The sequence below is a fragment of the Monodelphis domestica genome, chromosome 6 (assembly GCF_027887165.1).
Source record: "Monodelphis domestica isolate mMonDom1 chromosome 6, mMonDom1.pri, whole genome shotgun sequence".
NCBI classification, from domain to species: Eukaryota; Metazoa; Chordata; class Mammalia; order Didelphimorphia; family Didelphidae; genus Monodelphis; species Monodelphis domestica.
Window position 1 is genome coordinate 40769225 of NC_077232.1, and position 23803 is coordinate 40793027.

The window sequence follows — 23803 nt, forward strand, 5'->3', positions numbered from 1 at the left end:
AAAACAGAGAAACAGTAAGACACACATGAGAGACCGACACACCCCTGCTCTCAAGGCTGGTTTAGGAATTGTCGCTTGGAGAACTCAGACCTTTCCCTTCATCTCTCCTTTACTTGGCTTCTGCCTGCCACTTGTCAGGCAACACAGGAAAAGGGACAATGGAAGACGATTAACTGGGGGAAGGGGAGAAATCCCACTTGGTGGCTCCTTGCAGCTAGCCACAAATCTGAACTAAGATGTATCAAGAGATCAGGATGGTTCGTGGAGCAGCAAAGGTTAGCTGAGTTTTAAAATAAAACTCTGGCAAAAAAAAAAATATATATATATATCACTAGGAATAAACTCTCCTGGGGGTGTCCATGAAGAGGCAGAAGGACTTCAGACAGAGGTTAGTGCCTAAGAGATAACCAAGTGTCACTTCCAGTTATTTGGAAAAGGAAAAATAGACATCCCACCTCCCCAATCATTTTGGGGATACCCACCAGGCTACAGCCAAAAACCATGGATGGTCAACTTTTTCTTGGTTTAAGGGATTATACCAGTGCAACGATTCACTGAGAAATAAAAACAGTGATGTCCCAGCTCTGTCCTGTATCTAAAGTTGGAGGAGGGCAAGAAACTGATGAGTTTTTTTGGGGAGAATTTGTAAAACTGGGTAGAATTTTAATGATCAACCCATTCAATTGGAGACCTGGAGGCTATGAGCTCCTCAAGAGAAGAGATTTAATTTTTTCCCTGCTTTCTTTGCATCCCTAGCACTTAGCACAATGCCTGACAGCTAGTAGTCACTTAATTAATCCTTACTGACTTGATTTGAAAGTTGCAAATGTTCAGACCCTTCAAGTACTGTCTGAGAAGATTCTGGTTTATATTTAACAAGATAGCAATTGACTCGATTTAATAGAAGTATTTAATAAAACACTTTTTGCTATTGGCTACTGAATAAAAAAGAGGGACGAAAGCCAACAATGCTAGTTCTGACTATTTTTCTAATAGGTTAAATGCATTTATTACCTGTTGGGAATTATCATACGATAATGATAAAATGGAGAGAGTCCCAAGGAAGCATAATGGGATTATCAATTTTGAACTAAAATGGATTTTGAAGATCACTTGATCCAATACTCTCATTTTATAGAAGAGGGAACTGAGGTCCCTGAAATTAAGTGACTTGTCCTAGGTCAAACAGCTAGGAATCTAAAGCAGTATTTGAACTCGGGTCTTCTAGACACCCTATCTTGTCCTCTACCTACTCAATACTCAATATGGATGGGTTGCTAGTCAGGAGTCTTAAGAACCTGTCTGATAAAGATCACATGAAAGAAGTGGACCTGGGGAAGAGAAGACATAAAGGAGATAGATAGGATGCTGGTTCTGAAATATTTGCAGAGCTATGATGTAGTGGAGTTTTCTCTAGCCCCAGAGGAAAGAGTTAGAAGTGCAGGATTGATTGTGGAAAGAGGCAAGCTCCGATTTAATGGAAAGAACCAATTCATCCTACTTAGCTTGGTTCCAAAGTGGAATGGGCTGCCCTGGGAGGTGATGAGTTCCTCTTTACTGGAGGTCTCCAAGAAGAAGTGAAATGGTCCCTTGTTAGTCATGGTGTAGAGGAGATGTTGTATGAGGTGGACTAGGCAGCCCCTTCCAACTCAACATTCAATAATTGCTCGACTGCCTGGTTACCATCTACAGATGGCAGCTCTTGGAGGAAGCTGCCCACTGTCTAGTTTCTGGTAGGAGCCTGAGATTGTTATTGCAAAGCTCACTTTATTCATAAAGCAGGAGTGAGTCCTCTGGACTGAATGTACTCACTGCTATTTCCATATGTGAGACAAGAGAAGGAATGTACCCAGGACATATGCTTTTCATTGGAAACATGTGATCAGATGTCTTTCTCGTCTTAGATTTCATGGAAAGTCCTTGGCCTCTTCTCAAGCCCAAGCACAGTATTCCCAAACTGCTAGGGAGGGCTAGCTCTAAGAACATGCTAATATTGAGTAGTCCCCTCTGCCTTAACTACCTGCTTATTCATTGGCCGAAATCATTTCAGTTGGCTGTCTACGCTGTCCAGATGCATAAGAAATTGACAGTTCAATAGAGGGAGCTTGGGGAATTTAGATAAAGAGGATCAAGGGCTAGGTCAGCAATTCTGTGGACATATTTATAGCCTAATAGATGGAGTGCTAGTCTCAGAATCAGGAAGACCTGGGTGTGAATCCTGCCTCTGACAATTATTAGCTATGAAAGATCCAGGTCAGTCAATAAACATTTATTCAGCACCTACTATGTGCCTGGCACTATGCCAAGTACAAGAAACTGAAAATATTCTAAACCAAATTCATGGTAAATAAGGGCAGTTAGAGATCAAGATAAGCAAGCACAAACTGATCATTGGGAAGTCACTTAAATTCTCTAAGACTCAATTTCCCCATCTGTAAAATGGGGATAATAATGGTATTCCCTTCACAGAGCTATAGGGAGAAAAAAAATTAGATTATGTTTATAAAGTACTTTGCAGACTGACTTTAAAACAGGGTAAAAATGTGAACTATTATTATTATGAAAATGGGGTGGAATCTGGCCTCAGACACTTCCCAGCTGTGTGACCCTGGGCCAGTCACTTAACCCCAACTGCCTACCATTTACCACTCTTCTGCCATGGAACAGTACTTAGCATTGATTCCAAGACAGAAAGTAAGGTTGTTTGTTTGTTTGTTTGTTTGTTTAAGTCAAGAAGAGGATTTCATAGTTGAACCTGGGGGTGAAAATGGAGTTTATTAATTGGGTCAGAGGTTGGTAAACTACAGTTGACCTGCCATGTGTTTTTGTATGGCCTGCAAGCTAAGCATGATTTTTATATTTTCAAATATGATAGAGCTTTATTTACTAATGTAAAAACCCTTCCTGGGCAGTCGAAAGCAGACAGCAGAGCAGATTTGGCTGAATTTGGCAGTCACTTACAGACTCTGATGTAGAGAGGTGACGGACGGGTCAAATCCAAGCTTTAGGAATCTCAGTTTGATAGCTGAGTGGAGGGTGGCCTGGAGGCAGAGACACCCACCAGCTGCTGTAATGGTCCAGATGTGAGGTGATGAAAGTCTGTGTTGGATGAATGGATGGATGGGAGAGAGACAGAGATAGAAACAGAAACAGGGACAGAGACAGAGAGGCAGGGAGACAGAGATAGAGAGACAGCAGGGGAGACAAAGAGAAAGGCAGAGAGAGACAGACAGAGACAGGAGACAAATGGAAAGGCAGAGAGAGAAAGAGAGAGAGAGAGAGAGAGAGACAGAGAGAGAGAGAGACAGAGACAGAGACAGAGACAGAGACAGAGACAGAGACAGAGAGAGACAGAGAGAGAAACAGAGAGACAGAGAGTCAGAGAGACAGAGAGACAGAGAGACAGACAGAGAAAGAAACAAAGCAAGAAACAGAGAGAGGGGGTGCAGCTGGGCAGCTGGGTGGCTCAATGGATAGGGAGCCAGACCTAGAGATGGGAGGTCCTGGGTTCAAATCTGGCCTCAGACACTTCCCAGCTGTGTGACCCTGGGCAAGTCACTTGACCCCCATTGCCTAGCCCTTACCACTCTTCTGCCTTGGAGCCAATCCACAGTATTGACTCCAAGACTGAAGGTAAGGGTTTTAAAAACAAATATTTTTTTTAAAAAAAGAAAGAAACAGAGACAGAGAGATGAAGGAGACAAAGAGAAAGGCAGAGAGAACTGACTGATGGAGAAAGAGAGAGACAGAGACAGACAGAGGCAGAGACAGATGTACTGATAAATGTTTAACATCCAGCTCTTGAAAAGTTTATATAGGATATACTTTGAAGTTTAATTTTCATTTTTTACACTTTTCTATCACTTTTTAAAGTTTAGCCAATCAAGAAAATAATGACTTGATTGGACTCTTTGCTGATTTCAGAGATGTAAATGCTCACCTGAAGATTTAACCATCAGGTTTTGTTTGAACTGACTTTGCACACAGAGAGATGGATGGATGGATGGACGGACAGACAGATGGACAGATAGATAGATAGATAGATAGATAGATAGATGGATGGATGGATAGATAGATAGATAGATAAATAGATAGATAGATAGATAGATAGATAGATAGATAGATAGATAGATAGATAGATAGATGGATGGATGGATAGATGGATGGATAGACAGATAGATAGATTGATGGATGGATGGATAGATAGATAGATAGATAGATAGATAGATAGATAGATAGATAGATAGATAGACAGACAGATCATTAATGAATTCTTTATTATGTGCCAGGTACCATGCTAAGTCCTGTGAATATAAATACAAACAAAAAGACAGTCTTGCTACTACAGTGGTGAGAGAATAGGACACATATGAGAAATGTTGCAGATATCAAGTCTTGGAACAGATTTGGTTGTTGGGTTGAGTGAATTTGGGATCAAGGATGACATCAAAGATATCAGCCTGATTGACTGGAAGGATACTAGTTCAACTCCTGTGATCCTGTAGCCAGTAGGAACCAGAAACAGGACTTGAACTCAGCTCTAGCTGAGTCCAAAGCCAGCCCTCTCTCCAGTCAATTTCTGTTTCTTTTTCATCATCACTACCATCTTTTTTTTTTATCTTTTTTGGAAAATGGGAATACAATTACTCTTTTATCTCAGCACAGATACAGCTCTCAAGAAGAGCTTTAATTTGCCTAGTTTATGGTGGAATTCACTTTAATGCCCACATTAAGTTTACTGTATGAGCAAATGGGTCCAGAGTGTAAATTAAGTCCAGAACTTTGGTTGAGGGTAAGACCTGTGTGGTCTCCTTGGCGGGGAGGGGATTGCCCCCAGTCTTTCTAAGAAATTGAAAAGACTCTTTATATTATGTTGCCTACTTCAAGTTCATGGAAAACAAAGGCAGTTGGTTGTTAATGTTCAGGACAAACAAGAAAGCATAAATCCTCCAAGGGAGTGGGAAGGGCCTGGCCCCTTGAAAATAAGGATTTTAATAAATCAACCCTGGGAGGTAATGGGAGGGGATTTTTTACTCTGAAGCTTGTATCCATTTATTTCTTGCCTTCAGTTATTATTTTTAAAGTTTTTACCTTCTGTTTTAGAATCAATACTGTGTATTTGTTCCAAGGCAGAAGAGTAGTAAGGGCTGGGCAAAGGGGGTCAAGTGACTTGCCCAGGGTCACTCAGCTAGGAAGTATCTGATATCAAATTTGAACCCAGGACCTCCTATCTCTCAGCCTGGCTCTCAATCCACTGAGCCACCTTACTGCCTCCTTAGCTTCAATTATAAATGAATAGTCCTGCATGCTGTCTCCTTGTAAATGCTCCAGTATCACCATTCCTCCCAAGAGGCTAGTCCCTGGGGTGCTCTCATTATTCACATTCTTCAAACAACATTTTATAAGACAGGCTGGTGGAGATGAACTCTTGCTGAAGAAACCAGTTTCCTTGGCTAAGTCCCTAAAGTTTTGGTTCTTTGGTCTCGTCCTTTTCTGAAATCACCTGGTGTGTGTGTGTGTGTGTGTGTGTGTGTGTGTGTGTGTGTGTGTGTGTGTGTGTGTGTGTATTTCCATTCATAAGCTTGGGCATGGAAAGTGAAAAGACTTCTGGGATAGAATGCCTCGAGCCTCATGATTGCTTTTCCAAATGTAGAACTCTCCATAATGTGTTTGGATTTATAGGAATTTTCTTAACTCAATGCTATATGCTTCTTCTAGCACAAAATTCTGCAGGAGTTTCCAAGCCCAGAGTTGGTCCCCATCTTTTAAGGTCTCCATTTTTCCAACTGCAATTCTTATGCCTAAACAGTTCATGTAGCACACTGAAAAGAATGCCAGGCATTTAAAGAAAACTTGAGTTCAAATCCTGCTTTTGGCACTCTCTGTAGGACGTAATTGGTTACGAAGAGTAAGGATTCAGGAGAGACACGGTAGCTCGTTCTGTCCCTGAATTTGGAGGGCTTTCATGCGGACAGTGTGGCGTAGGGTTAGAATTGTTCTGTTTGATTTCAGAGAACAAAACCAGGAGCAGTGGGTGGACACTGAAAAGATGCCAAATTGGTGGGGATAGGGCAGGGGATTTCTAATCACTTGTTGAGTTTTCAGTTGTGTCTGACTCTTTGTGACGCCATTTGGGGTTTTCTTGGCAAAGATACTAGAATGGTTTTCCATTTCCTTCTCCAGCTCATCTGACAGATGAGGAAACTGAGGCAAATCCAGATTGAACTCAGGAACACTCATTTTCCTGACTCCACATCTGGCATTCTACCCACTGTGCCACCTAGCTGCCCACTGAGACCAGCTTGTGGATGGGTGGGGATTCCAAATCATTAGAACAGTCGAAAAATGGAATGAGCCATCTTAGGAGGTGATGGGTTCCTTTCTCCTTCTTGGAGGTCTTCAAGCAGTGACTGGACCACCACTTAGAGGGTTGGTTCCTGTGTGGCTCAGACCCATTGGCTTCTGAGATACTTTTCAACTCTCAAATTCTGTGATTCGGAGATTCAGTGGCCTTTAAGATCCCATCCAGTTCTAAAATCTATGATGCTGGGTATCTATTTTTAAATCCCTGGCTTCTTTTAAGAATTAGTTCAGGGGGCAGCTGGGTAGCTCAGTGGATTGAGAGCCAGTCCTAGAGGCAGGAGGTCCTAGGTTCAAATCTGACCTCAGACACTTCCCAGCTGTGTGACCCTGGGCAAGTCACTTGACCCCCATTGCCTAGCCCTTACTGCTCTTCTGCCATGGAACCAATACACAGTATTGACTCCAAGACAGAAGGTAAGGGTTTAAAAATTAAAAAAAAAAAAGAATTAGTTCAAATTCTTCCCTTTGCCAGAGAAACTTTCTCAAGAATGACTTTCCAACTCAGCTGCCTGTATCTCATAGGGACATTATAAATTATATATAATATATATATATTGTTTCCCTCTTTAGAATGGAAGCCCTGTGAGGACAGGGACTGGTTTTCCCTTCTATCTTTAGCATTTGGCTCAGTGTCTAGCAAATAATCTTATTTGATTGATTCCTGAGGAAACTGAGTCTCAAAAAGGGGAACTTAATTGCCTTGTGACACACAGCTCATCACCATCAGATCTGGGACATGGAGCCAGGTCTTTTGCTTCCCATACATCAGGCTAGGAATCTACACATCTTACTTTGCAGTTTATAGGGAATACTAAGCAGCAAACAGCCCTGGGATTTCAGATGGGTCCCCATCCTGGAAACAAACAAACATCACTACCACAAAAACCACTTGGCCAGCAGCCTTGAATCCAACTCCCAGTTTCTTGGAATCCTGTGACCGTTGGTCTCTGGGATCACCATCAAAGAGGTTGCCGGGACAAATGGACATTGTAGGAGGAGCAGTTTGCAAGAGGCCATCCCAATGAAATTACTGTGATGTAATAATAACAGATAGCAGATCCTGTGTCCATGGCTTTTAACTTTTTTCTAAATGCTTTATATATGCTATCTTGTTTGATCCTCACAACAACCTGGGTGTGCCCTATTATTATCTTCATTTTACAGATGGGGAAACTGAGGCAGAGTTAAGGGAGTTGCCTACTGTCACCAGATAATCACAGGATTTTAACTCAAGTCTTCCTGACTCCATATCCAGCTTCTATGCACATCTCCACTTAGCTATAATAGTAAAAGGTCTTTAAAAAGTATTTTTATTTTTATTTTAAAAAGAATGAAAACTCTTCCCTTTGGGATATTCTTATTCAGTTGTTTCAAATGTATCCAACACTGTGCCATTTGGGGCTTTCTTGGCCCCCTGGAGTGGTTTGCCATTTCCTTCTCCAGCTTATTTTATAGATGAGGAAACTGAGGCAAACAGTGTTAAGTGACTTGCCCAAGGTCATGCAGTAAATATATGAGACTGGATTTGAACTCAGATCTTCTTGACTTCAAGCCAAGCATTCTATCCACTGTGCCACATAGCTGCTTCTTTTGGGAAATTCTAATGTTTCCCTTTCCCAGTTTGATGGCAACAACCTTGGACTTGTTCAAAAAGCTGCTCTGAAATTTATTGACTGTGTAACTTTGGACAAATCTCTTTATTTCTCTGATCTTGTTTCCTCGTGTTTAAAACAGACCTAATTTGTTATAAGTCATTTATTAATTGCAAAGAGTTCTGTGAATACAAACAAACTGAAATCATTATTGAAGATTCACTCCCACTCCTTCTGATCAAAGATCCTACAAATTCGAGGCATAGTCAACATGTTCAAACATAACATCAGGTGAAACTATATTATGAGGGCAATTATTTTCTTATCAATCGACCGAGGAAGAAGCTTTTATTAAGCATGTACTGTGTGATCAGGGATCTCAAATAACAATGCAACAAATGGCTGATTGGTTGGAGGACATTAGAATAAGAGTGCATGAAATGTTATATTGGGGATTGGTCAGGATTTATTCTCCATCTTATTATTAAATTCTATTCATCAGTACAATTTTATATGGGCTACACATATATAGACAGTGTTTCACAATAGTGCAAAGCAGTGGCCAAATTCAAATGAAAATGGGGGCCACTAAACCAAGCATGAAGATCTCTGCCAGTCACATATTGACTTAGAAAAGCCCACATGAACATTATCGAAGTTTTATGATATTTTTATTTCCTTTGTTTAGTATTTCCCAACTATTTTTTGAACTTATTTCCCCTGTACTGGGAGTCCACTTTAGGGGAAATGAGTTTGACATCTCTGATGTCTTAGAAGATGGTGGTAAAGAGAACATATTTCCAACCTCCATTTGATCCAGTCTGCTTCCAAGCATTCTGTAGCCATAAAAGATGGCCCCATTGCATAACTGCCTAAGAGAGTGTGACTGAGAAAGACCCAATCCATTACTACTGAGAAAGCAAAGATTAAAACAACCCCAAACTTATCCTAGTGATGGGAAATCCAGTATCTTCATACATGAACGATGGCCCATGATCTTTTTAGACAACATTTGCTTTACATCCGCCATCTTGTTTGATCCTCAAAACAACTCTGGGGGAGGAGAATAAGGTTCTATTATTATCTTCATTTTATAGATGAGGAAACTGAGGCAGATTTAAGGGACTTGCCCAAGGTCACACAGAAAGCCTAAGACAGAAGTAAAACAAGATGAGTTTCATGGTTATCTACTCCTTTTCCTCCAGATCTATGATTTAATTAGAATCTTTCAGATGCTAATTTTCATCTTGGGGAATAAGGATAATGGTAATTGGTATTTAATTATATTTTATATTTTAAATATATTTTATATTTATATATTATATATTTGAATATATTAAAATGTATTTAATTAATATTTAAACCTTGGCTATGGTAATTTAGATACTATATATTAAAGACAAGACTTGAACACAGGTCTTGGTGACTCTGAAGTCAGTTTACTATCTCCTTCTGCCATGATTACCTCCTGTGCCAAAATGCCCCTTAATTCCCCAGCCTTCTTGTCCCACCCTTAGGGAGAAGGCTTGCCTAATTGATGCCTTGATGATGAGATAATAGCAGGGAAGGGAACTGAGCTCAGGGCTCCAGGCTCTTGCTGTCTTGTTCAGATGGTTCTCTATGCTTACTAGCATTCCATTAGTCAAACAGCCATTTCTGCAGATATAAAGCTTCCACACCCCCTGTACCCTGGAGTCTCATAACCTGTCTTTTCCCCTGTTGAGTATTGGCCTCACTCCTGCCTATGTGATACAGATTCCACCACCCCTACCGTCCACCCCACCCTCCATTAAGCCCCAGGAATGCCTTCTCGCTCTCATCTCTTTCTCCAATTTCTCTTCTAACCCATAAATATCCCTTGTCAGTTGCTGTATTTTTGCCAAGGCTCCAATTTGCCTCTCTCTCAGCCTGCTGGGGACAATTTCCCAAGATCCCGTTTTCTTTCATTAAAGCTGTGATTTTTTTTTAAATTTTGAACACATATTCTCCCTTTTTGAAAAAGGCCACATAACTTCCTCGTATAGAAAATAGATGAGTAACCCTGGGTATGCTGGGGCTTCTCACAGTAGGATTTCAGAGCGCGGCTTAGGAGATCTGATGGGAAAAAATACGAGGGTCTATATTTCTCCTTCCACCATTCCTCTAGGATAATGGAACGCGCCATTCTTGTGGTTCTTGATAAACTGAGGACATGGTGGTGAGAATGGAAATGGAAATGGCCATCATAATCAATAGATTTTAGAGCTAGAGAGGGCCTGAGAGAAAAGATAACTGCAGTTTGAGCTATATAGCATCTTAGTGATGATCTAGCCCATTGCCATTGTTTTTTTTTTGTCATTCTGTTTTAAAGGCTATTAATGCCTTTTGAAAAATATCATGATGGGAGGGCACTAAATGGCTTAGTGGATTAAAAATCAGGCTTAGAAATGGGAAGTCCTGGGTTCAAATCTAGCCTCAGATAACACTTCCTAGTTATATGATCTTGACCCCCATTGCCTAGCCCTTACCACTCTTCTGCCTTAGAACCAATACTTAATATTAATTCTAAAACAGACAATAAGAGTTTAATATATATGTATGTGTATATATATTGCAATGATGTCCCAACTAAATCCTGCCCCATCTTAAACCCAATCTTAAAAGAAAGAAAAAATTAACCAAACAACCATGTCCAACCAAGAATACAGCATTCTTCTAAAGGCTATCACTTGTCTACCAAGAGGAGGAGAACATGTTTCATTATCTGCTCTCTAGGACCAAAGTTGACCATTAAAAATTATTCAGAGTTCGATTTCCTTGTACTGTTGTTTTGTTGACATTATTGTAAAGTGATGTATATTAGTAAATCAAGAAGAAAGACACTGTGGTCCAAGGTCTTCCTTTTTATAGATGGGGAAACAGATGCAAAGAGGTTGACTTGTCCAAGACGATGTAAATAATATATAACAGAGGCAGGATTTGAATTCAGATTCTCTGAACCCAGTCCCACTGTTCTTTCTGTTGTATCGGGGGGCATTTAGGTGGCATAGTAGATAGAGCACCAGGCATGGAATCAGGAAGATTTCAGATATTTCTTAGCTATAGGACTCTGGGCAATTAATTTTAATCTTGTCTGGCTCTATTTCCTGATCTGTAAAATAGGGAGTAATGATAGCATCTATCATTGCAGGGTTGTTGTAAGGAGTAAATGAGCTAATACTTGTTAAAAATGAATAGTACAGGACTTGGCACATAGTAGGTGCTATATAAATATTGGTTATTATTACTTAAAGGCTGTGAGCCTGGATTTCTTCATCTGTAAAATGGAAATGATGGTAGCCTCCTAGGGTTGTTGTGAAGATCCAGTGAGATAATAATTGTAAAGCACATAACATAGTGTCTGGCACATGATAGGTACAATATAAGTTATTATTATTATCATATCTTCTCCTTTGCCTCTATTTACTTTGCTCTGCCCTATTCCATCCAAGTCTTCCCATATTCCTCTAAAGTTTCTGCATTGTTTTCATAGGATGCACCAGAGTTGGATTATGGTCACATTACCAGACTGTGTGTTGGTAATCAGCATCCTTTGCCACCATTTTGGTTTCCAGCTTTTTATGACTACAGAAATGACTGCAGAGGATATCTTGGAATATATGATTTTTCCCTTTAACTTCTTTCTACCCTCCCCCTCATTTTATAGAGAAAAGAAATAGATGATGAGCAAGGAATTTTCATACAACAAATTAATAGCTAAGGTATAACCTGAACCCAGATCTTATGACTCTGAGTTCAGTTTTCTTTTCCTCTATCCTTCATGAGCTCTCATCTACCAGAAAATCATTTTCCTTTCAGTAGAAATACCATCAGTTTGACAACCCTTTGAGAAACCTGAAGATATCCTTAATACACACACACACACACACATATAAAAATAGATAACGATTTGATAATAAGTGAAGGTATCAGCTCTATGTTTGAAGGGAGCAACTAATTAGATAATTTAAAAAAAGATACCATGAGTAGATTTTCTCTGTTGCTTTCTGTTTTTCCACTAATTAGTTCTCCCACAATTTCCTCAAAAACCAACACCATTGAGACAACTGTCATGTTGTGTATCAGAAATGGGCGGAAGTCTCTGCGTGACAAAGGGAACATGGGAAAATAAAGTGAGCACCATCTGGACTAAATTAGTCTTATGATTTTTATTTTATTTCTAATGCTCCTTTTATGTTCGTCTCACCTGATTTTTTAATTAAACTCTTCCTCAGATTGCCACCTACAGAGAAATGTTAAAAAAAAAAACAGAATAGGAATAAAAACAGAAGTTACATGTTGCATTGCCTCGGTTCCCCTCCTCTGTTTCTATGGACAAATTGGATTCAAAGGTTGTAGGAAATATAGATGTTGACCTTGATAGTCCTACTGTCTTGCTCATATGGTTCTCCATGTTTACTAGCATTCCATTAGTCAGTTCCCTTCCCTGCTATTATCTCATCATCAAGGCATCCATTAGGTAAGCTCTCTCCCTAAGGGAGGGACAAGAAAGCTGGGGAATTAAGGGATATTTGAGCACAGGAGGTAATCATGGCAGAAGGGAAGAGAAAACTGACTTCAGTCACCAAGATCTGGGTTCAAGTCTTGCCTTTGATGTATAGTAAGGGATTTTAATTATTTTCTAGCCCCAAATCTGCATTTTACAGATGGGAAAACTGAGGCTTAAAAGATCATAAGATATACAGTGGAAAATGAACTTGGAGGTCATTGGGGCCAAATTCCTCATTTTACAAATGAAGAAACTGAGGCCCAGAGAGATTAGGAGACTAGCCCAACATCACACAGCTGGAACGTGTGAGATTGGACATGAATGCAGGTCTTCTTGGCCACCAGGACAACTCACTACTTACCACATCAGGCTATCTCTCTTTTCATATAATTGGATCTTACAAGTGACTCCCAGAGGTCTTCCTGATTTCTTCCTCCATCAACAGGGGGCAGAGTGGATGATAGAACTTGATATGATCCCATCCAGGTTGTTGTAAAAAAGCTTAAGTGGCCTTGAACTGCCTTTCCCCTTTTGTCCCATGTAGGTATCATTTCTAAATTGAATAGCCACTAGCAAATCATGTCCCATCAAATCATTCCCTACAAACACTTTTTTTAAAATAAAATGAACAGTAATAGCACCCCAGTGACTCAGTTTCTTCATTTCTCAAATGGGGATGAGATGACCAGCCCTGGCAAGTTTATGGTCTGTACTGACCTAGAAATAATTTAATTCAACTCTGGTTTGATAGCTGAGAAGATGACACCTTGGAGGGCTTCCGGATTTTGCTCAGTGTCATGCAAACTCTCAAATGTCAGGGCTGAAATTGGACCCAACCTCCTGATTTTATTGGGTTACCCTGAGGATCAAATAAGAAAGAATATTAAAAATTAGTAGAAACATTCTTATTTATGGAAAACAGAAAGAGGGGTGGCTTTAGAATGAAAGTAACTAGCTTTGCTAAGTATATTTTGTTAGGATGGTCACTGATCTCCTTAAGTCTCTGTTTCCTCATCTATACAATGAAAAGGTTAGATAGACCTTCCAACCCTACTCCACCCCCTTTCCTAAGAGAAATGGCCAGGAGTAGTGACTAGAGAGCCAGGAAGATCTGAATTCAAGTCTCATTTCTGACACATATCATTTACAAAATCTTGAATGGTTTCCTCATCTGTGAGTGCCCTTGGTAGCCTTAAAGCTCTATGTTGAAGAGAAGGTGGTAACCTGTATTGGTAGAGGGATTTCCTCCCCCGAGACATCCCTCCATCAATGAAATCACAGATCCAGTTCGTACTTTTCTTCAAATGTTCTGATCTGATTTATTAGCTGTATGATTATAAATCATTTATCCACATTTTGCAGAAGAGAAGATTGTGTTCCAGAGAAGTCAATAATATTTGGCAGGAATACCTTTGTGAGTTCAAGTCTGTGCTTTGACATTTCCTATCTATATGACCCTGGGCAGGTCACCCAGTCATCTGCCTCAGTTTCCTCTTCTGTAAAATGAGCCAGAGAAGGAAATGGCAAATTCTCTGAGCATATAGGTCGTCACTTAACTCTGTTTGACTCAGTTTCCTCTTCTGTAAAATGAGCCAGAGAAGGAAATGGCAAACTCTCTGAGCAGATAGGTCACTTAACTCTGTTTGACTCAGTTTCCTCACCTGTAAAATGAGATGGAGAAGGAAATGGCAAACTCTCTGAGCAGATAGGTTACTTAACTCTGTTTGCTCACCTGTAAAATGAGCTGGAGAAGGAAATGGCAAACTCTCTGAACAGATAGGTCACTTAACTCTGTTTGACTCAGTTTCCTCACCTGTAAAATGAGCTGGAGAAGGAAATGGCAAACTCTCTGAGCAGATAGGTCACTTAACTCTGTTTGACTCAGTTTCCTCACCTGTAAAATGAGATGGAGAAGGAAATGGCAAACTCTCTGAGCAGATAGGTTACTTAACTCTGTTTCCTCACCTGTAAAATGAGCTGGAGAAGGAAATGGCAAACTCTCTGAGCAGATAGGTCACTTAACTCTGTTTGACTCAGTTTCCTCACCTGTAAAATGAGATGGAGAAGGAAATGGCAAACTCTCTGAGCAGATAGGTTACTTAACTCTGTTTGCTCACCTGTAAAATGAGCTGGAGAAGGAAATGGCAAACTCTCTGAGCAGATAGGTCACTTAACTCTGTTTGACTCAGTTTCCTCACCTGTAAAATGAGCTGGAGAAGGAAATGGCAAACTCTCTGAGCAGATAGGTCACTTAACTCTGTTTGACTCAGTTTGCTCACCTGTAAAATGAGCTGGAGAAGGAAATGGCAAACTCTCTGAGCAGATAGGTCACTTAACTCTGTTTGACTCAGTTTTCTCACCTGTAAAATGAGATGGAGAAGGAAATGGCAAACTCTCTGAGCAGATAGGTTACTTAACTCTGTTTGACTCAGTTTCCTCACCTGTAAAATGAGCTGGAGAAGGAAATGGCAAACTCTCTGAACAGATAGGTCACTTAACTCTGTTTGACTCAGTTTTCTCACCTGTAAAATGAGATGGAGAAGGAAATGGCAAACTCTCTGAACAGATAGGTCACTTAACTCTGTTTGACTCAGTTTCCTCACCTGTAAAATGAGATGGAGAAGGAAATGGCAAACTCTCTGAACAGATAGGTCACTTAACTCTGTTTGACTCAGTTTTCTCACCTGTAAAATGAGATGGAGAAGGAAATGGCAAACTCTCTGAACAGATAGGTCACTTAACTCTGTTTGACTCAGTTTCCTCACCTGTAAAATGAGATGGAGAAGGAAATGGCAAACTCTCTGAGCAGATAGGTTACTTAACTCTGTTTGACTCAGTTTCCTCACCTGTAAAATGAGATGGAGAAGGAAATGGCAAACTCTCTGAACAGATAGGTCACTTAACTCTGTTTGACTCAGTTTCCTCACCTGTAAAATGAGATGGAGAAGGAAATGGCAAACTCTCTGAACAGATAGGTCACTTAACTCTGTTTGACTCAACTGTAAAATGATCCAGAAAAGGAAATGGCAAACTCTCTGAGAAGATAGGTCACTTGACTCTGTTTGACTCAGTTTCCTCACCTGTAAAATGAGCTGGAGAAGGAAATGGCAAGCCACTCCAGGATCTCTGCCAAGGAAATCCCAAATGGGGTCCCAAAGAGTCAGATGTGCCTGAAATGATTGAACAACAACAAAAACCCCTCACAGAACTGTTTTGAGGAAGTTCTGTCATGACATCTAAGGTGGTATAGAACTAAAAATTAATAATAACGATAAGGATAACTGTATTTATTTATTTATTTGCTTTAAGATTTGCTAAGCCCTTTAGAAAATGACAATCCCTCTAAAAGTATTTACAGTTCCAGGTTTTCTCCTGCTCTCACTGTACCCTTTGCCTCTGCCTTTCTCCCTACTAAGGGGCTGTAAATTGGAAGCCTTAGCCTTGGGTTTTCTTCCTAAAATGGTCTCAGAGGCAGGAAAGGGGGGGGGGGGAGCCGTTATATTTTGAAGGCGCTCCCAGCTTTGCTCTCTCACAGTGTGAGTCTGTTGGAGCAAATGAAACGTCATCCAGCACTCTCAAAGGTTCCAAGAAATGGCCACAAGAACAGGGCACAAAGGAAGACCTTCAATGACTTTGCTTCCGCCTTTCCCTCTCCTTCACCCCAACCCACCCCCAGGCTATTGAAAGAAAATGCTGAGTAGTTTCCCAGCCCCCTGGACAGTCACTTCTGAACAGCAGGGACTTGTCTTGTTTCCCTTTTTAATGGGTCCACATATGGTGTTCCCAGGGGTGGTGGGGCTGATGTATGGCCTGCGCTCAGTTCCAAGACTTTCTTTTAAAGAAACAGTTCATGTACCTCTTCTTTCTCCCTGCAGCTATAAAAATAACCCAAGGCCCATGTGCCCTGGGTAGTTTCCTCTGAATGTTATTGTTTTGCTTTGCTTGGCCAGTCTCCAGCCCTTGCCAAGAGTGAGAGCCAGGGTCAAAGGTCTTGGGTTCAAATCCCACTTCTGATGTTGTATATGTGATTTTTTAAAATTAAAGTTGTAAAAGATCAGCAAAAGACACCTTTGAAGACCTCATGTGGAAGACAAATGGAACTTCTTCTGCTTGGCCATAAAGTAATGGGGAGATGTTGAAGACTGGCATGTTTTTAGAGTTATGCAGAAATGGAATGGACTTCCTCCACAAGGAATTTCTATAGGACACGTGGAGCTTTACAAAGCCCTGGAGGTTTATTATTTCTTTTGTTTTTCACATCAACCCTATAAGGAGGGAGCTATTATCTATCACCTGGGGCCCAGAGAGCTCTGAGGCTCACAGAGCTAATAAGGGGCAGGTTTGGAAGTCCAGTCTTTCTGGCTCCAAGTCTTACAACCTATCCACAATGGCAATTAGCTGGTTGTGGGACTTCTTGCCCTCCTCAATGAGGAGGAACTTGATAAGCATCCTGTAGTCAGAATTCTGGATGTCTCTTAGCTCTGGTGATTCTATGGAAAGAGCCTCATTCTAAGTGAAAAAGACACTGTGGAAGTAGAGATATTTTGATATTGGCATGGAAGAGAGGAAAAGAGACAGACAGACAGACAGACAGACAGACACAGACTCATATAGACAGAGAGAGATGGAGACAGGGAGATTGAGAGAGAACAGGAGGAAGAAAGAAAGAAAGAAAGAAAGAAAGAAAGAAAGAAAGAAAGAAAGAAAGAAAGAAAGAAAGAAAGAAAGAAAGAAAGAAAGAAAGAAAGAAAGAAAGAAAGAAAGAAAGAAAGAAAGAAAGAAAGAAAGAAAGAAAGAAAGAAAGAAAGAGAAAGAGAGAAAGAGAGAAAGAGAGAAAGAGAGAAAGAGAGAAAGAGAGAGAGAGAGAGAGAGAGAGAAAGAGAGAAAGAGAGAAAGAGAGAAAGAGAGAAAGAAAGAGAGAAAGAGAGAAAGAGAGAGAGAGAAAGAGAGAAAGAGAGAAAGAGAGAGAAAGAGAGAAAGAGAGAAAGAAAGAAAGAAAGAAAGAAAGAAAGAAAGAGAGAGAGAGAGAGAGAGAAAGAAAGAAAGAAAGAAAGAAAGAAAGAAAGAAAGAAAGAAAGAAAGAAAGAAAGAAAGAAAGAAAGAAAGAAAGAAAGAAAGAAAGAAAGAAAGAAAGAAAGAAAGAAAGAAAAGACATTCAGTGACCAAGAATGAAAAGCGAACTAACTGGATTTGGAGTCCAAAGGCTTGTTTGAATCTCGTCTGTTCAATCTGAGTAGAACACTTAACCTTTGGGTCTCAGTTTCCTTTTCAGTAAAATAAGAGTAATATTAATTGTCCAACATGCAGGGCAGAGATTTTGTAAAGACAGTGCTTTGTGACCCTTAAAGTTTTATATGTGTTAATTATTATTAAGACTGGTTGTTCTTTAGCTGTTTCAGCTTATCTGACTCTTCATGACCTGATTGGGAATCTTAGCACAGATAACGGAGTGGTTTGTCACTTCCTTCTCCAGCTCATTTGGATGAGGAAAGGGTTAAGTGACTTGCCCAGTATCACATAGCTGGGAAGTGTCTGAGTTCAGATTTGAACCCAGGTACCCCTGATTCCAAGCCTGTTGCTCTATCCACTGTGCTACCTAGCTACCTCTGTTTATTGTCTTTTTAAAAAACTATTTGATTTAGTTGGCCAAAATTCCACCCTAAAGGGTCTCCTTCAACAAGAAATCTCTCATATGATGTTAAGCTCATATGATAAACACAGTGATTGAAAATTTGTTAACAACCGTATAATTATTCATGTGTTTGACACTATTCATAGAGAATATCTTGGGTAGACTCCAAATGAAAAAGAACTTCCTTTTTTTTTTAAACTCTTACCAATACTGTGTATTGGTTCCAAGGCAGAAGAGTGGTAAGGGCTAAGCAACAGAGGTCAAGTGACTTGCCCAGGATCACACAGCTAGGAAGTGTCTGAGCCCAACTTTGAAACTAGGACATCCAGTTTCTAGGCTTAGCTCTTAATGCACTGAGCCAACTAGCTGCCTCCAAAATAAGGGGTTCTTTTCTTGGGTTCTTATCCACTGACAGATTTCAGGAGGTCTATAAACATGGAACTTTTAACTGAAATTAGCACTTTATTTAAAAAAACACTATTATAAGAACAAAACTGCAGGTGTCACCATCTTGTCAAAGGGGACCATGATGCAAAAAGAGGTAGGATACCCTGTTTTAGATGATGAGGTCCTCCGAATGCTACTGCTTCTGTCTGATACTGTGCAGAAAGGATTAAGTTCCTGAACCTTACAGGACCTTCTCAAAGACCATTGAGTATTAAAAAAATATATAGGACTAACAATCTATAAGGGAAAACCAAATGGATGAAAAATTACTAAAATGATATGTGACAGAACTGGTGTGAATCCATATTTCTATTGAGGTTCTGTGTGTAAGAAGTATTATACTATGAAGAATCTTTGACTTCTTTAGCATTGATACAGATTTTATTAATACAAAACCTCTTAGACAATAGTGGATAAATCCTAGATGTTGCCTGAGAGAAATAGAGGTTAAAGGATTTTCCAGAGTCACAGAACCTAGAAGAGTCATAAACACAATCTGAACCCATGCCTCTCTGATTCTAAGCTTAGCTCTCCATCCATTATTCTGGGTTGATGAGAGATATTCTAGGAAATGTAGCTTGAGAAAAGATGATGAATCATGATAGATGGACAACCTTTACCCACAAAATGTAAAAAAGGACTTGGTTGGAGACTTTCAGGTTTTTATGTAAAGCATCTTTGAAGGTTCTTGGGGAAATTATGGAGAAGGATGAGAAGACTTGAGGAAGGATCCTTAGAAAATCATAGACAGGATAGAGAAGTCACAATCTACTGCAATGGGAAGAATATACAGACTGAAGAAAAGATGGGTCACTTGAGGTATTAAGGCATATGACTGCTTATGTTGGTCAATAACCAATAATTGTAGCCTGCCTTCCCCTCACCCAATATTTAGATCTATTAAAACAAATAAAAATCTATTAGCAAAATCTGAGTTAAGGTATATTTGAAAGATTTTTTTAATAATGAAGAGAAGACTTTGGGCTCCAGAGGATCATGAGGACTTATCCAGAATCAGATAGGGTGGAGTTCCTGGTTTCCATAGAAAAATACCCTAATAATTAATGTCAGACATAAAGAAGTTAAATATCAACTAACAGAAGTATTAAACTTGAAAGGAGAAATCACTTGAAGAATATGAAAGAACAATATTACTAGATGTAAATGCCAGGGAAAGTTCATCAATGAACTATGGCCAGCTCAGGTGCCCACATGTGAATGGCTGTACCAACAGGATGAAATTCCACAAAAACACTGGTTCTTAGGCAGGGATGCGGGGACATCAAAGGACTAAGATTCTCCCAATGATCTCAGAATTGCCCAATATCCAAATAAACACTTAGCAACCTTGAGTTCTGGAGTTAGGAGAGATCAATCAATAGGACAGTTTGTCATTTTGTTGAGATCAAACACTGATAAATAAACTACACAGTCCTGGCAAGAGGTTACTTTAAAGTCTCCTCTATAGTAAAAGAGATCATTATTGGGAGACAAGAGCTTTCTCCAGTTCCATAGAAGCATAGGATCATAGAACCAGTCGTATTCATGGGATCCGGAAAAGAAATCAGGTCAGCGTTCTTTGGGATTGTGTGTATTGTTTTAACTATCAGGCATTAGTGGGGCTGGAGTGGGAATCACTTTGAAATCTCATGGAACTTCTATTTTCAGAGCTTGAGGAGCAACAGAAGCAGAAAGGCAGATGATTAAGGCTATCTTGATAGATAGGTCTTGTCAAAGGGCAGAAAAATATCTTGGGATTTCTTTGGCCAAGTAGTCAAGGTCCGATGAAATGAATTTTGCTTAGAAAAGAAAAGAGTAGGGCATCTAAATAGCACAGTGGAGAGAGCACCAAGCCTGGAGTCAAGAGGTCCTGGATTCAAATGTAGCCTCATACAGTTCCTAGTTGTGTGACCCCGGTCAACTTATTTAATCTCCATTGCCTAGTCCTTACCACTCTTCTGAATTAGAACCTATTTTAAGAAAGAAGAAGGAAGGAAAAAAGGAAGGAAAGAAAGAAAAACAAAGAAACAGAGAAAAAGAGAAATAAAGAAGTAGAGAAAGACAGAAAGAGAAACAAAGAAACCAAGAAAAATAGAAACAGAGAAACAAAGAAACGGAAAGAAAAATGGAAAAAGATAGAAAAGCAAAGAAATAGAGAAAGAGAAAGAAACAAATAAAGAGAAACCAAAACAAAGAAAGAACAAAACAGAGAGAAACAAATAGAGAAACAAAGAAACACACAGAGAGAAACAAAGAGAAATCAAAAATGAAGAAAGAAAGAATGAAACAGAGAAAGAAAAGCAAAGAAACAGAGAAAGAGGAGATAAACAAAGGAAGGAAGGAAGGAAGGAAGGAAGGAAGGAAGGAAGGAAGGAAGGAAGGAAGGAAGGAAGGAAGGAAGGAAGGAAGGAAGCTGGCTCTTGGATAGAATTGTAGACTCCCTCAAGGCTCTAAAACTCATCTCTTTAGTAACCACGGTGTCTGATGATCTTGCCGCCAATCCGTCAGATGGGGGATTTCAAGGCAGAGGGATCAGGGTCAGGGTGAGGGACTCTGAAGGTCAACAGATAACTGGACTTCAAAGCAGATGTCTTGCTGGGGGCTTGAGGTCGAAAAGGGACCCTCAGAGAGTGCTGCCAGACACAGCAGCCTCAAAGGTTTGGTCCTGGGCTGGGGTCTAGGCCTGCCATAAGCAGGATGGGGAGCCCTCCAAAGTGTCTGATCATTTTCTCCATCCACTTGTCCAAGATGGAGAGATCAGTCTAGCCTCGTCTCTCTGGCGCCAGACCTTCAGTTTCAAAAGTCTGTAAACCTAGGAAAAAGAAGGGCCACGTACCATTAGCAGTTTCTTATTCTCCTGGCACTGCAATCTCATTTTTGGAGATGATGCTGTGTAGGACAAGTTCCTCCTGTCATTGAATTCCAGCTGGAAGAGACCTTGGGTAATCTAATAAAATAAAATATCAAATTAAAATTTAATTAAAATTTTAAAAAATAATATTTCCTTTGGGGCCAGAGAAGTAAAGAGAATTCTTTAGGTAGTAAATGACCAGAGTAACATAGCTAGCAATTGTCTGAGGCTGAATTTTAACTCAGGTCTTCCTGATTCCAAGCCCAATACCCTATCCACTGAGCCACCTAACTGCCTCTTGCTCATACAGAGGATAAATGACTTGTCCAAGATCACACAGCTAGCACGTTTATGAGGCAGAATTTGAACTCAGGGCTTCCTGACTCCAGACCCTGCCCTTTATCCACTGCTTTACTTAGCTTCCCAATGATAATAATAACTATAGAGCACCTTCTATGTGTGCTTGGCATTGTGCTAAACCTTGGACATTTGCATCCTAGGGAATTTGCTCCTTCTCTTTGGCAGATTTTTTTAAAACCTTAACTTCTGTTTTATAACCAATATTATGTATTGGTTCTAAGGCAGAAGAATAGTAGGTAATGGGGGTTAAATGACTTGCTCAGGGTCACACAGCTAGGAAATATCTGAGATCTGATTTGAACCCAGGACCTCTGATCTTTGGGCCTGGCTGGCTGGCTTTTTATTCACAAAATGAGGAGGTTGAGCCAAATATCTCCTCTGTCCTCCTCTGTTAGTACTCTGATAAACTTTAAAAGAGTAAATAAATGAATAAAAATTGGATATATTTTAATTTTCTCATCAAATTTTACCCTTCTTATTTCCCAAAACAGATAATTAAATCTTCTCCTTCTTTTCCCAAAGCAGCCAGGTGGCACAGTAGATCATGTGCTAGACTTAGAATCTCAAAGTTCTAAATTAAAATCCTCAGACACTTAGTTGCTGTGTGACCCTGAGAAGTCACTTCACCTATTTGCCTCAGTTTCCTCATCTGTCAAGTGAAAATAATAATAGCACCTTCCTCCCAGGAATGTTGTGAGGATTAAATGAAATAAGAAGGTGAGTATTTTTCAAATCTTAAAGGACTGTATAAATACTATTATTAGTCACAATAAAATAGGCTTGCTTTCTTTTTTCCTGGCTCCAAAATCTCTGGAAATTTTATATCTCTAGACTTTCTTGGAGCATTTGGGAAAGGCAGACTAACCACAAGCAAAAATGAAAGCAACATGAGGCTGGAGATTGGAGAAACTGAGATTTTAGTGCTGGGTAAATTTAATATTTTCAATCCTGGATGATAATTTCCAGGGAACATTCCAGTCTGGAAAGAAAGAGGCTTTTGGCAAGGTAGTTGGGAGTGGGAAAAGGATGTAAAGTAGAGAATAGAAAAGAAAGTAGAGTCTTTGGGAAAAAAATAAAATGAATTGGGTAAAACTCATAACAAATTTTTTCCCCATCACTTTACATTTTAAGAGATGCTTTCCTCACAATAGCTTTTATTACACTCATTTTACAGATTAGGAAACTGATGCAGAAAGAAACCCCACAGATAGGAAGGGTGAGTCTTAGAATTCAAAGCCAGGTTTTGTGCTCTGCATCCTGGGCTCTTAATGAGTGAGACATGCTGTCTCCTTGGTGATGGGAATGTCCAGAGAGGATGCACCATTGTGACCCAATTCCCAAATCTCCAGGTTGAAAGGAAACTCAGCAGCCATGAAGCTGACTTGCATGCAGGGAGTCCTCCCCCTTTCAAAATACCTGACAAGAGACATTCCAGTCTTTCTCTGAATACCTGGAAAGAGAGTGAGACCCCTACTTCCCAGACAGCCAGTTCCACTTGGGGGAAGTTTTACCTTGTTAAGTTAAAATTAAATTTGTTAACTTTTTAAGAAGTATTTTTCTTTGACATCAAGACCAAATTGGATTCCTTTTAACTTCTACGAATTCCCTGAATTTGCTTGTGGAGCCAAACAAAATAAGTGGGCATAGGAGAGGGAGGGTTGGATTTGCTTAGCTGTGTGACCTTGTGAAAATCACTTAACTCTGCTTTGCCTCAGTTTCCTCATCTGTAAAATGAGCTGGAGAAGGAAATGGCAAACCAGCTGTGTGACCCTGGGCCAATCACTTTACCCTGCTTGCCTCAGTTTCCTCATTTGTAAAATGAACTGGAGAAGGAAATGGCAAACCACTCCAGTACCTCTGCCAAGAAAAATCCAAATAGGGTCATGAAGAGATGGACATGGCTGAAAACAACACAACAACAAAAAAGTCTGAACTCTTTGCCTGGCATTCAAAGGCCCCTCTGCATTTTGGTGCCATTCATTCTGAGAATTCCCTCTTTCCTCACTTCCTCCTTCTTGACATTCCTGGCT

The 23803-nt window shown here is 40.0% G+C and overlaps 1 protein-coding gene across 4 annotated transcripts in view; it reads left to right on the top strand.

Moving 5' to 3' along the window:
• Positions 1–23803, top strand: part of SLC1A2 (solute carrier family 1 member 2) — a 179632-nt gene that overhangs the window by 49657 nt on the left and 106172 nt on the right. Inside the window, exon 1 of one of the 4 annotated variants that reach the window (XM_007497322.3) lies at positions 19594–20130. The exons of the other annotated variants lie outside the window; for them this stretch is intronic. Within the exon in view, the coding sequence (XP_007497384.1) occupies positions 20108–20130 (23 nt within the window). The 5' untranslated portion in view covers positions 19594–20107. Of the gene's footprint in view, positions 1–19593; positions 20131–23803 lie in introns of those variants that run through there. 4 annotated transcript variants of the gene reach the window in all.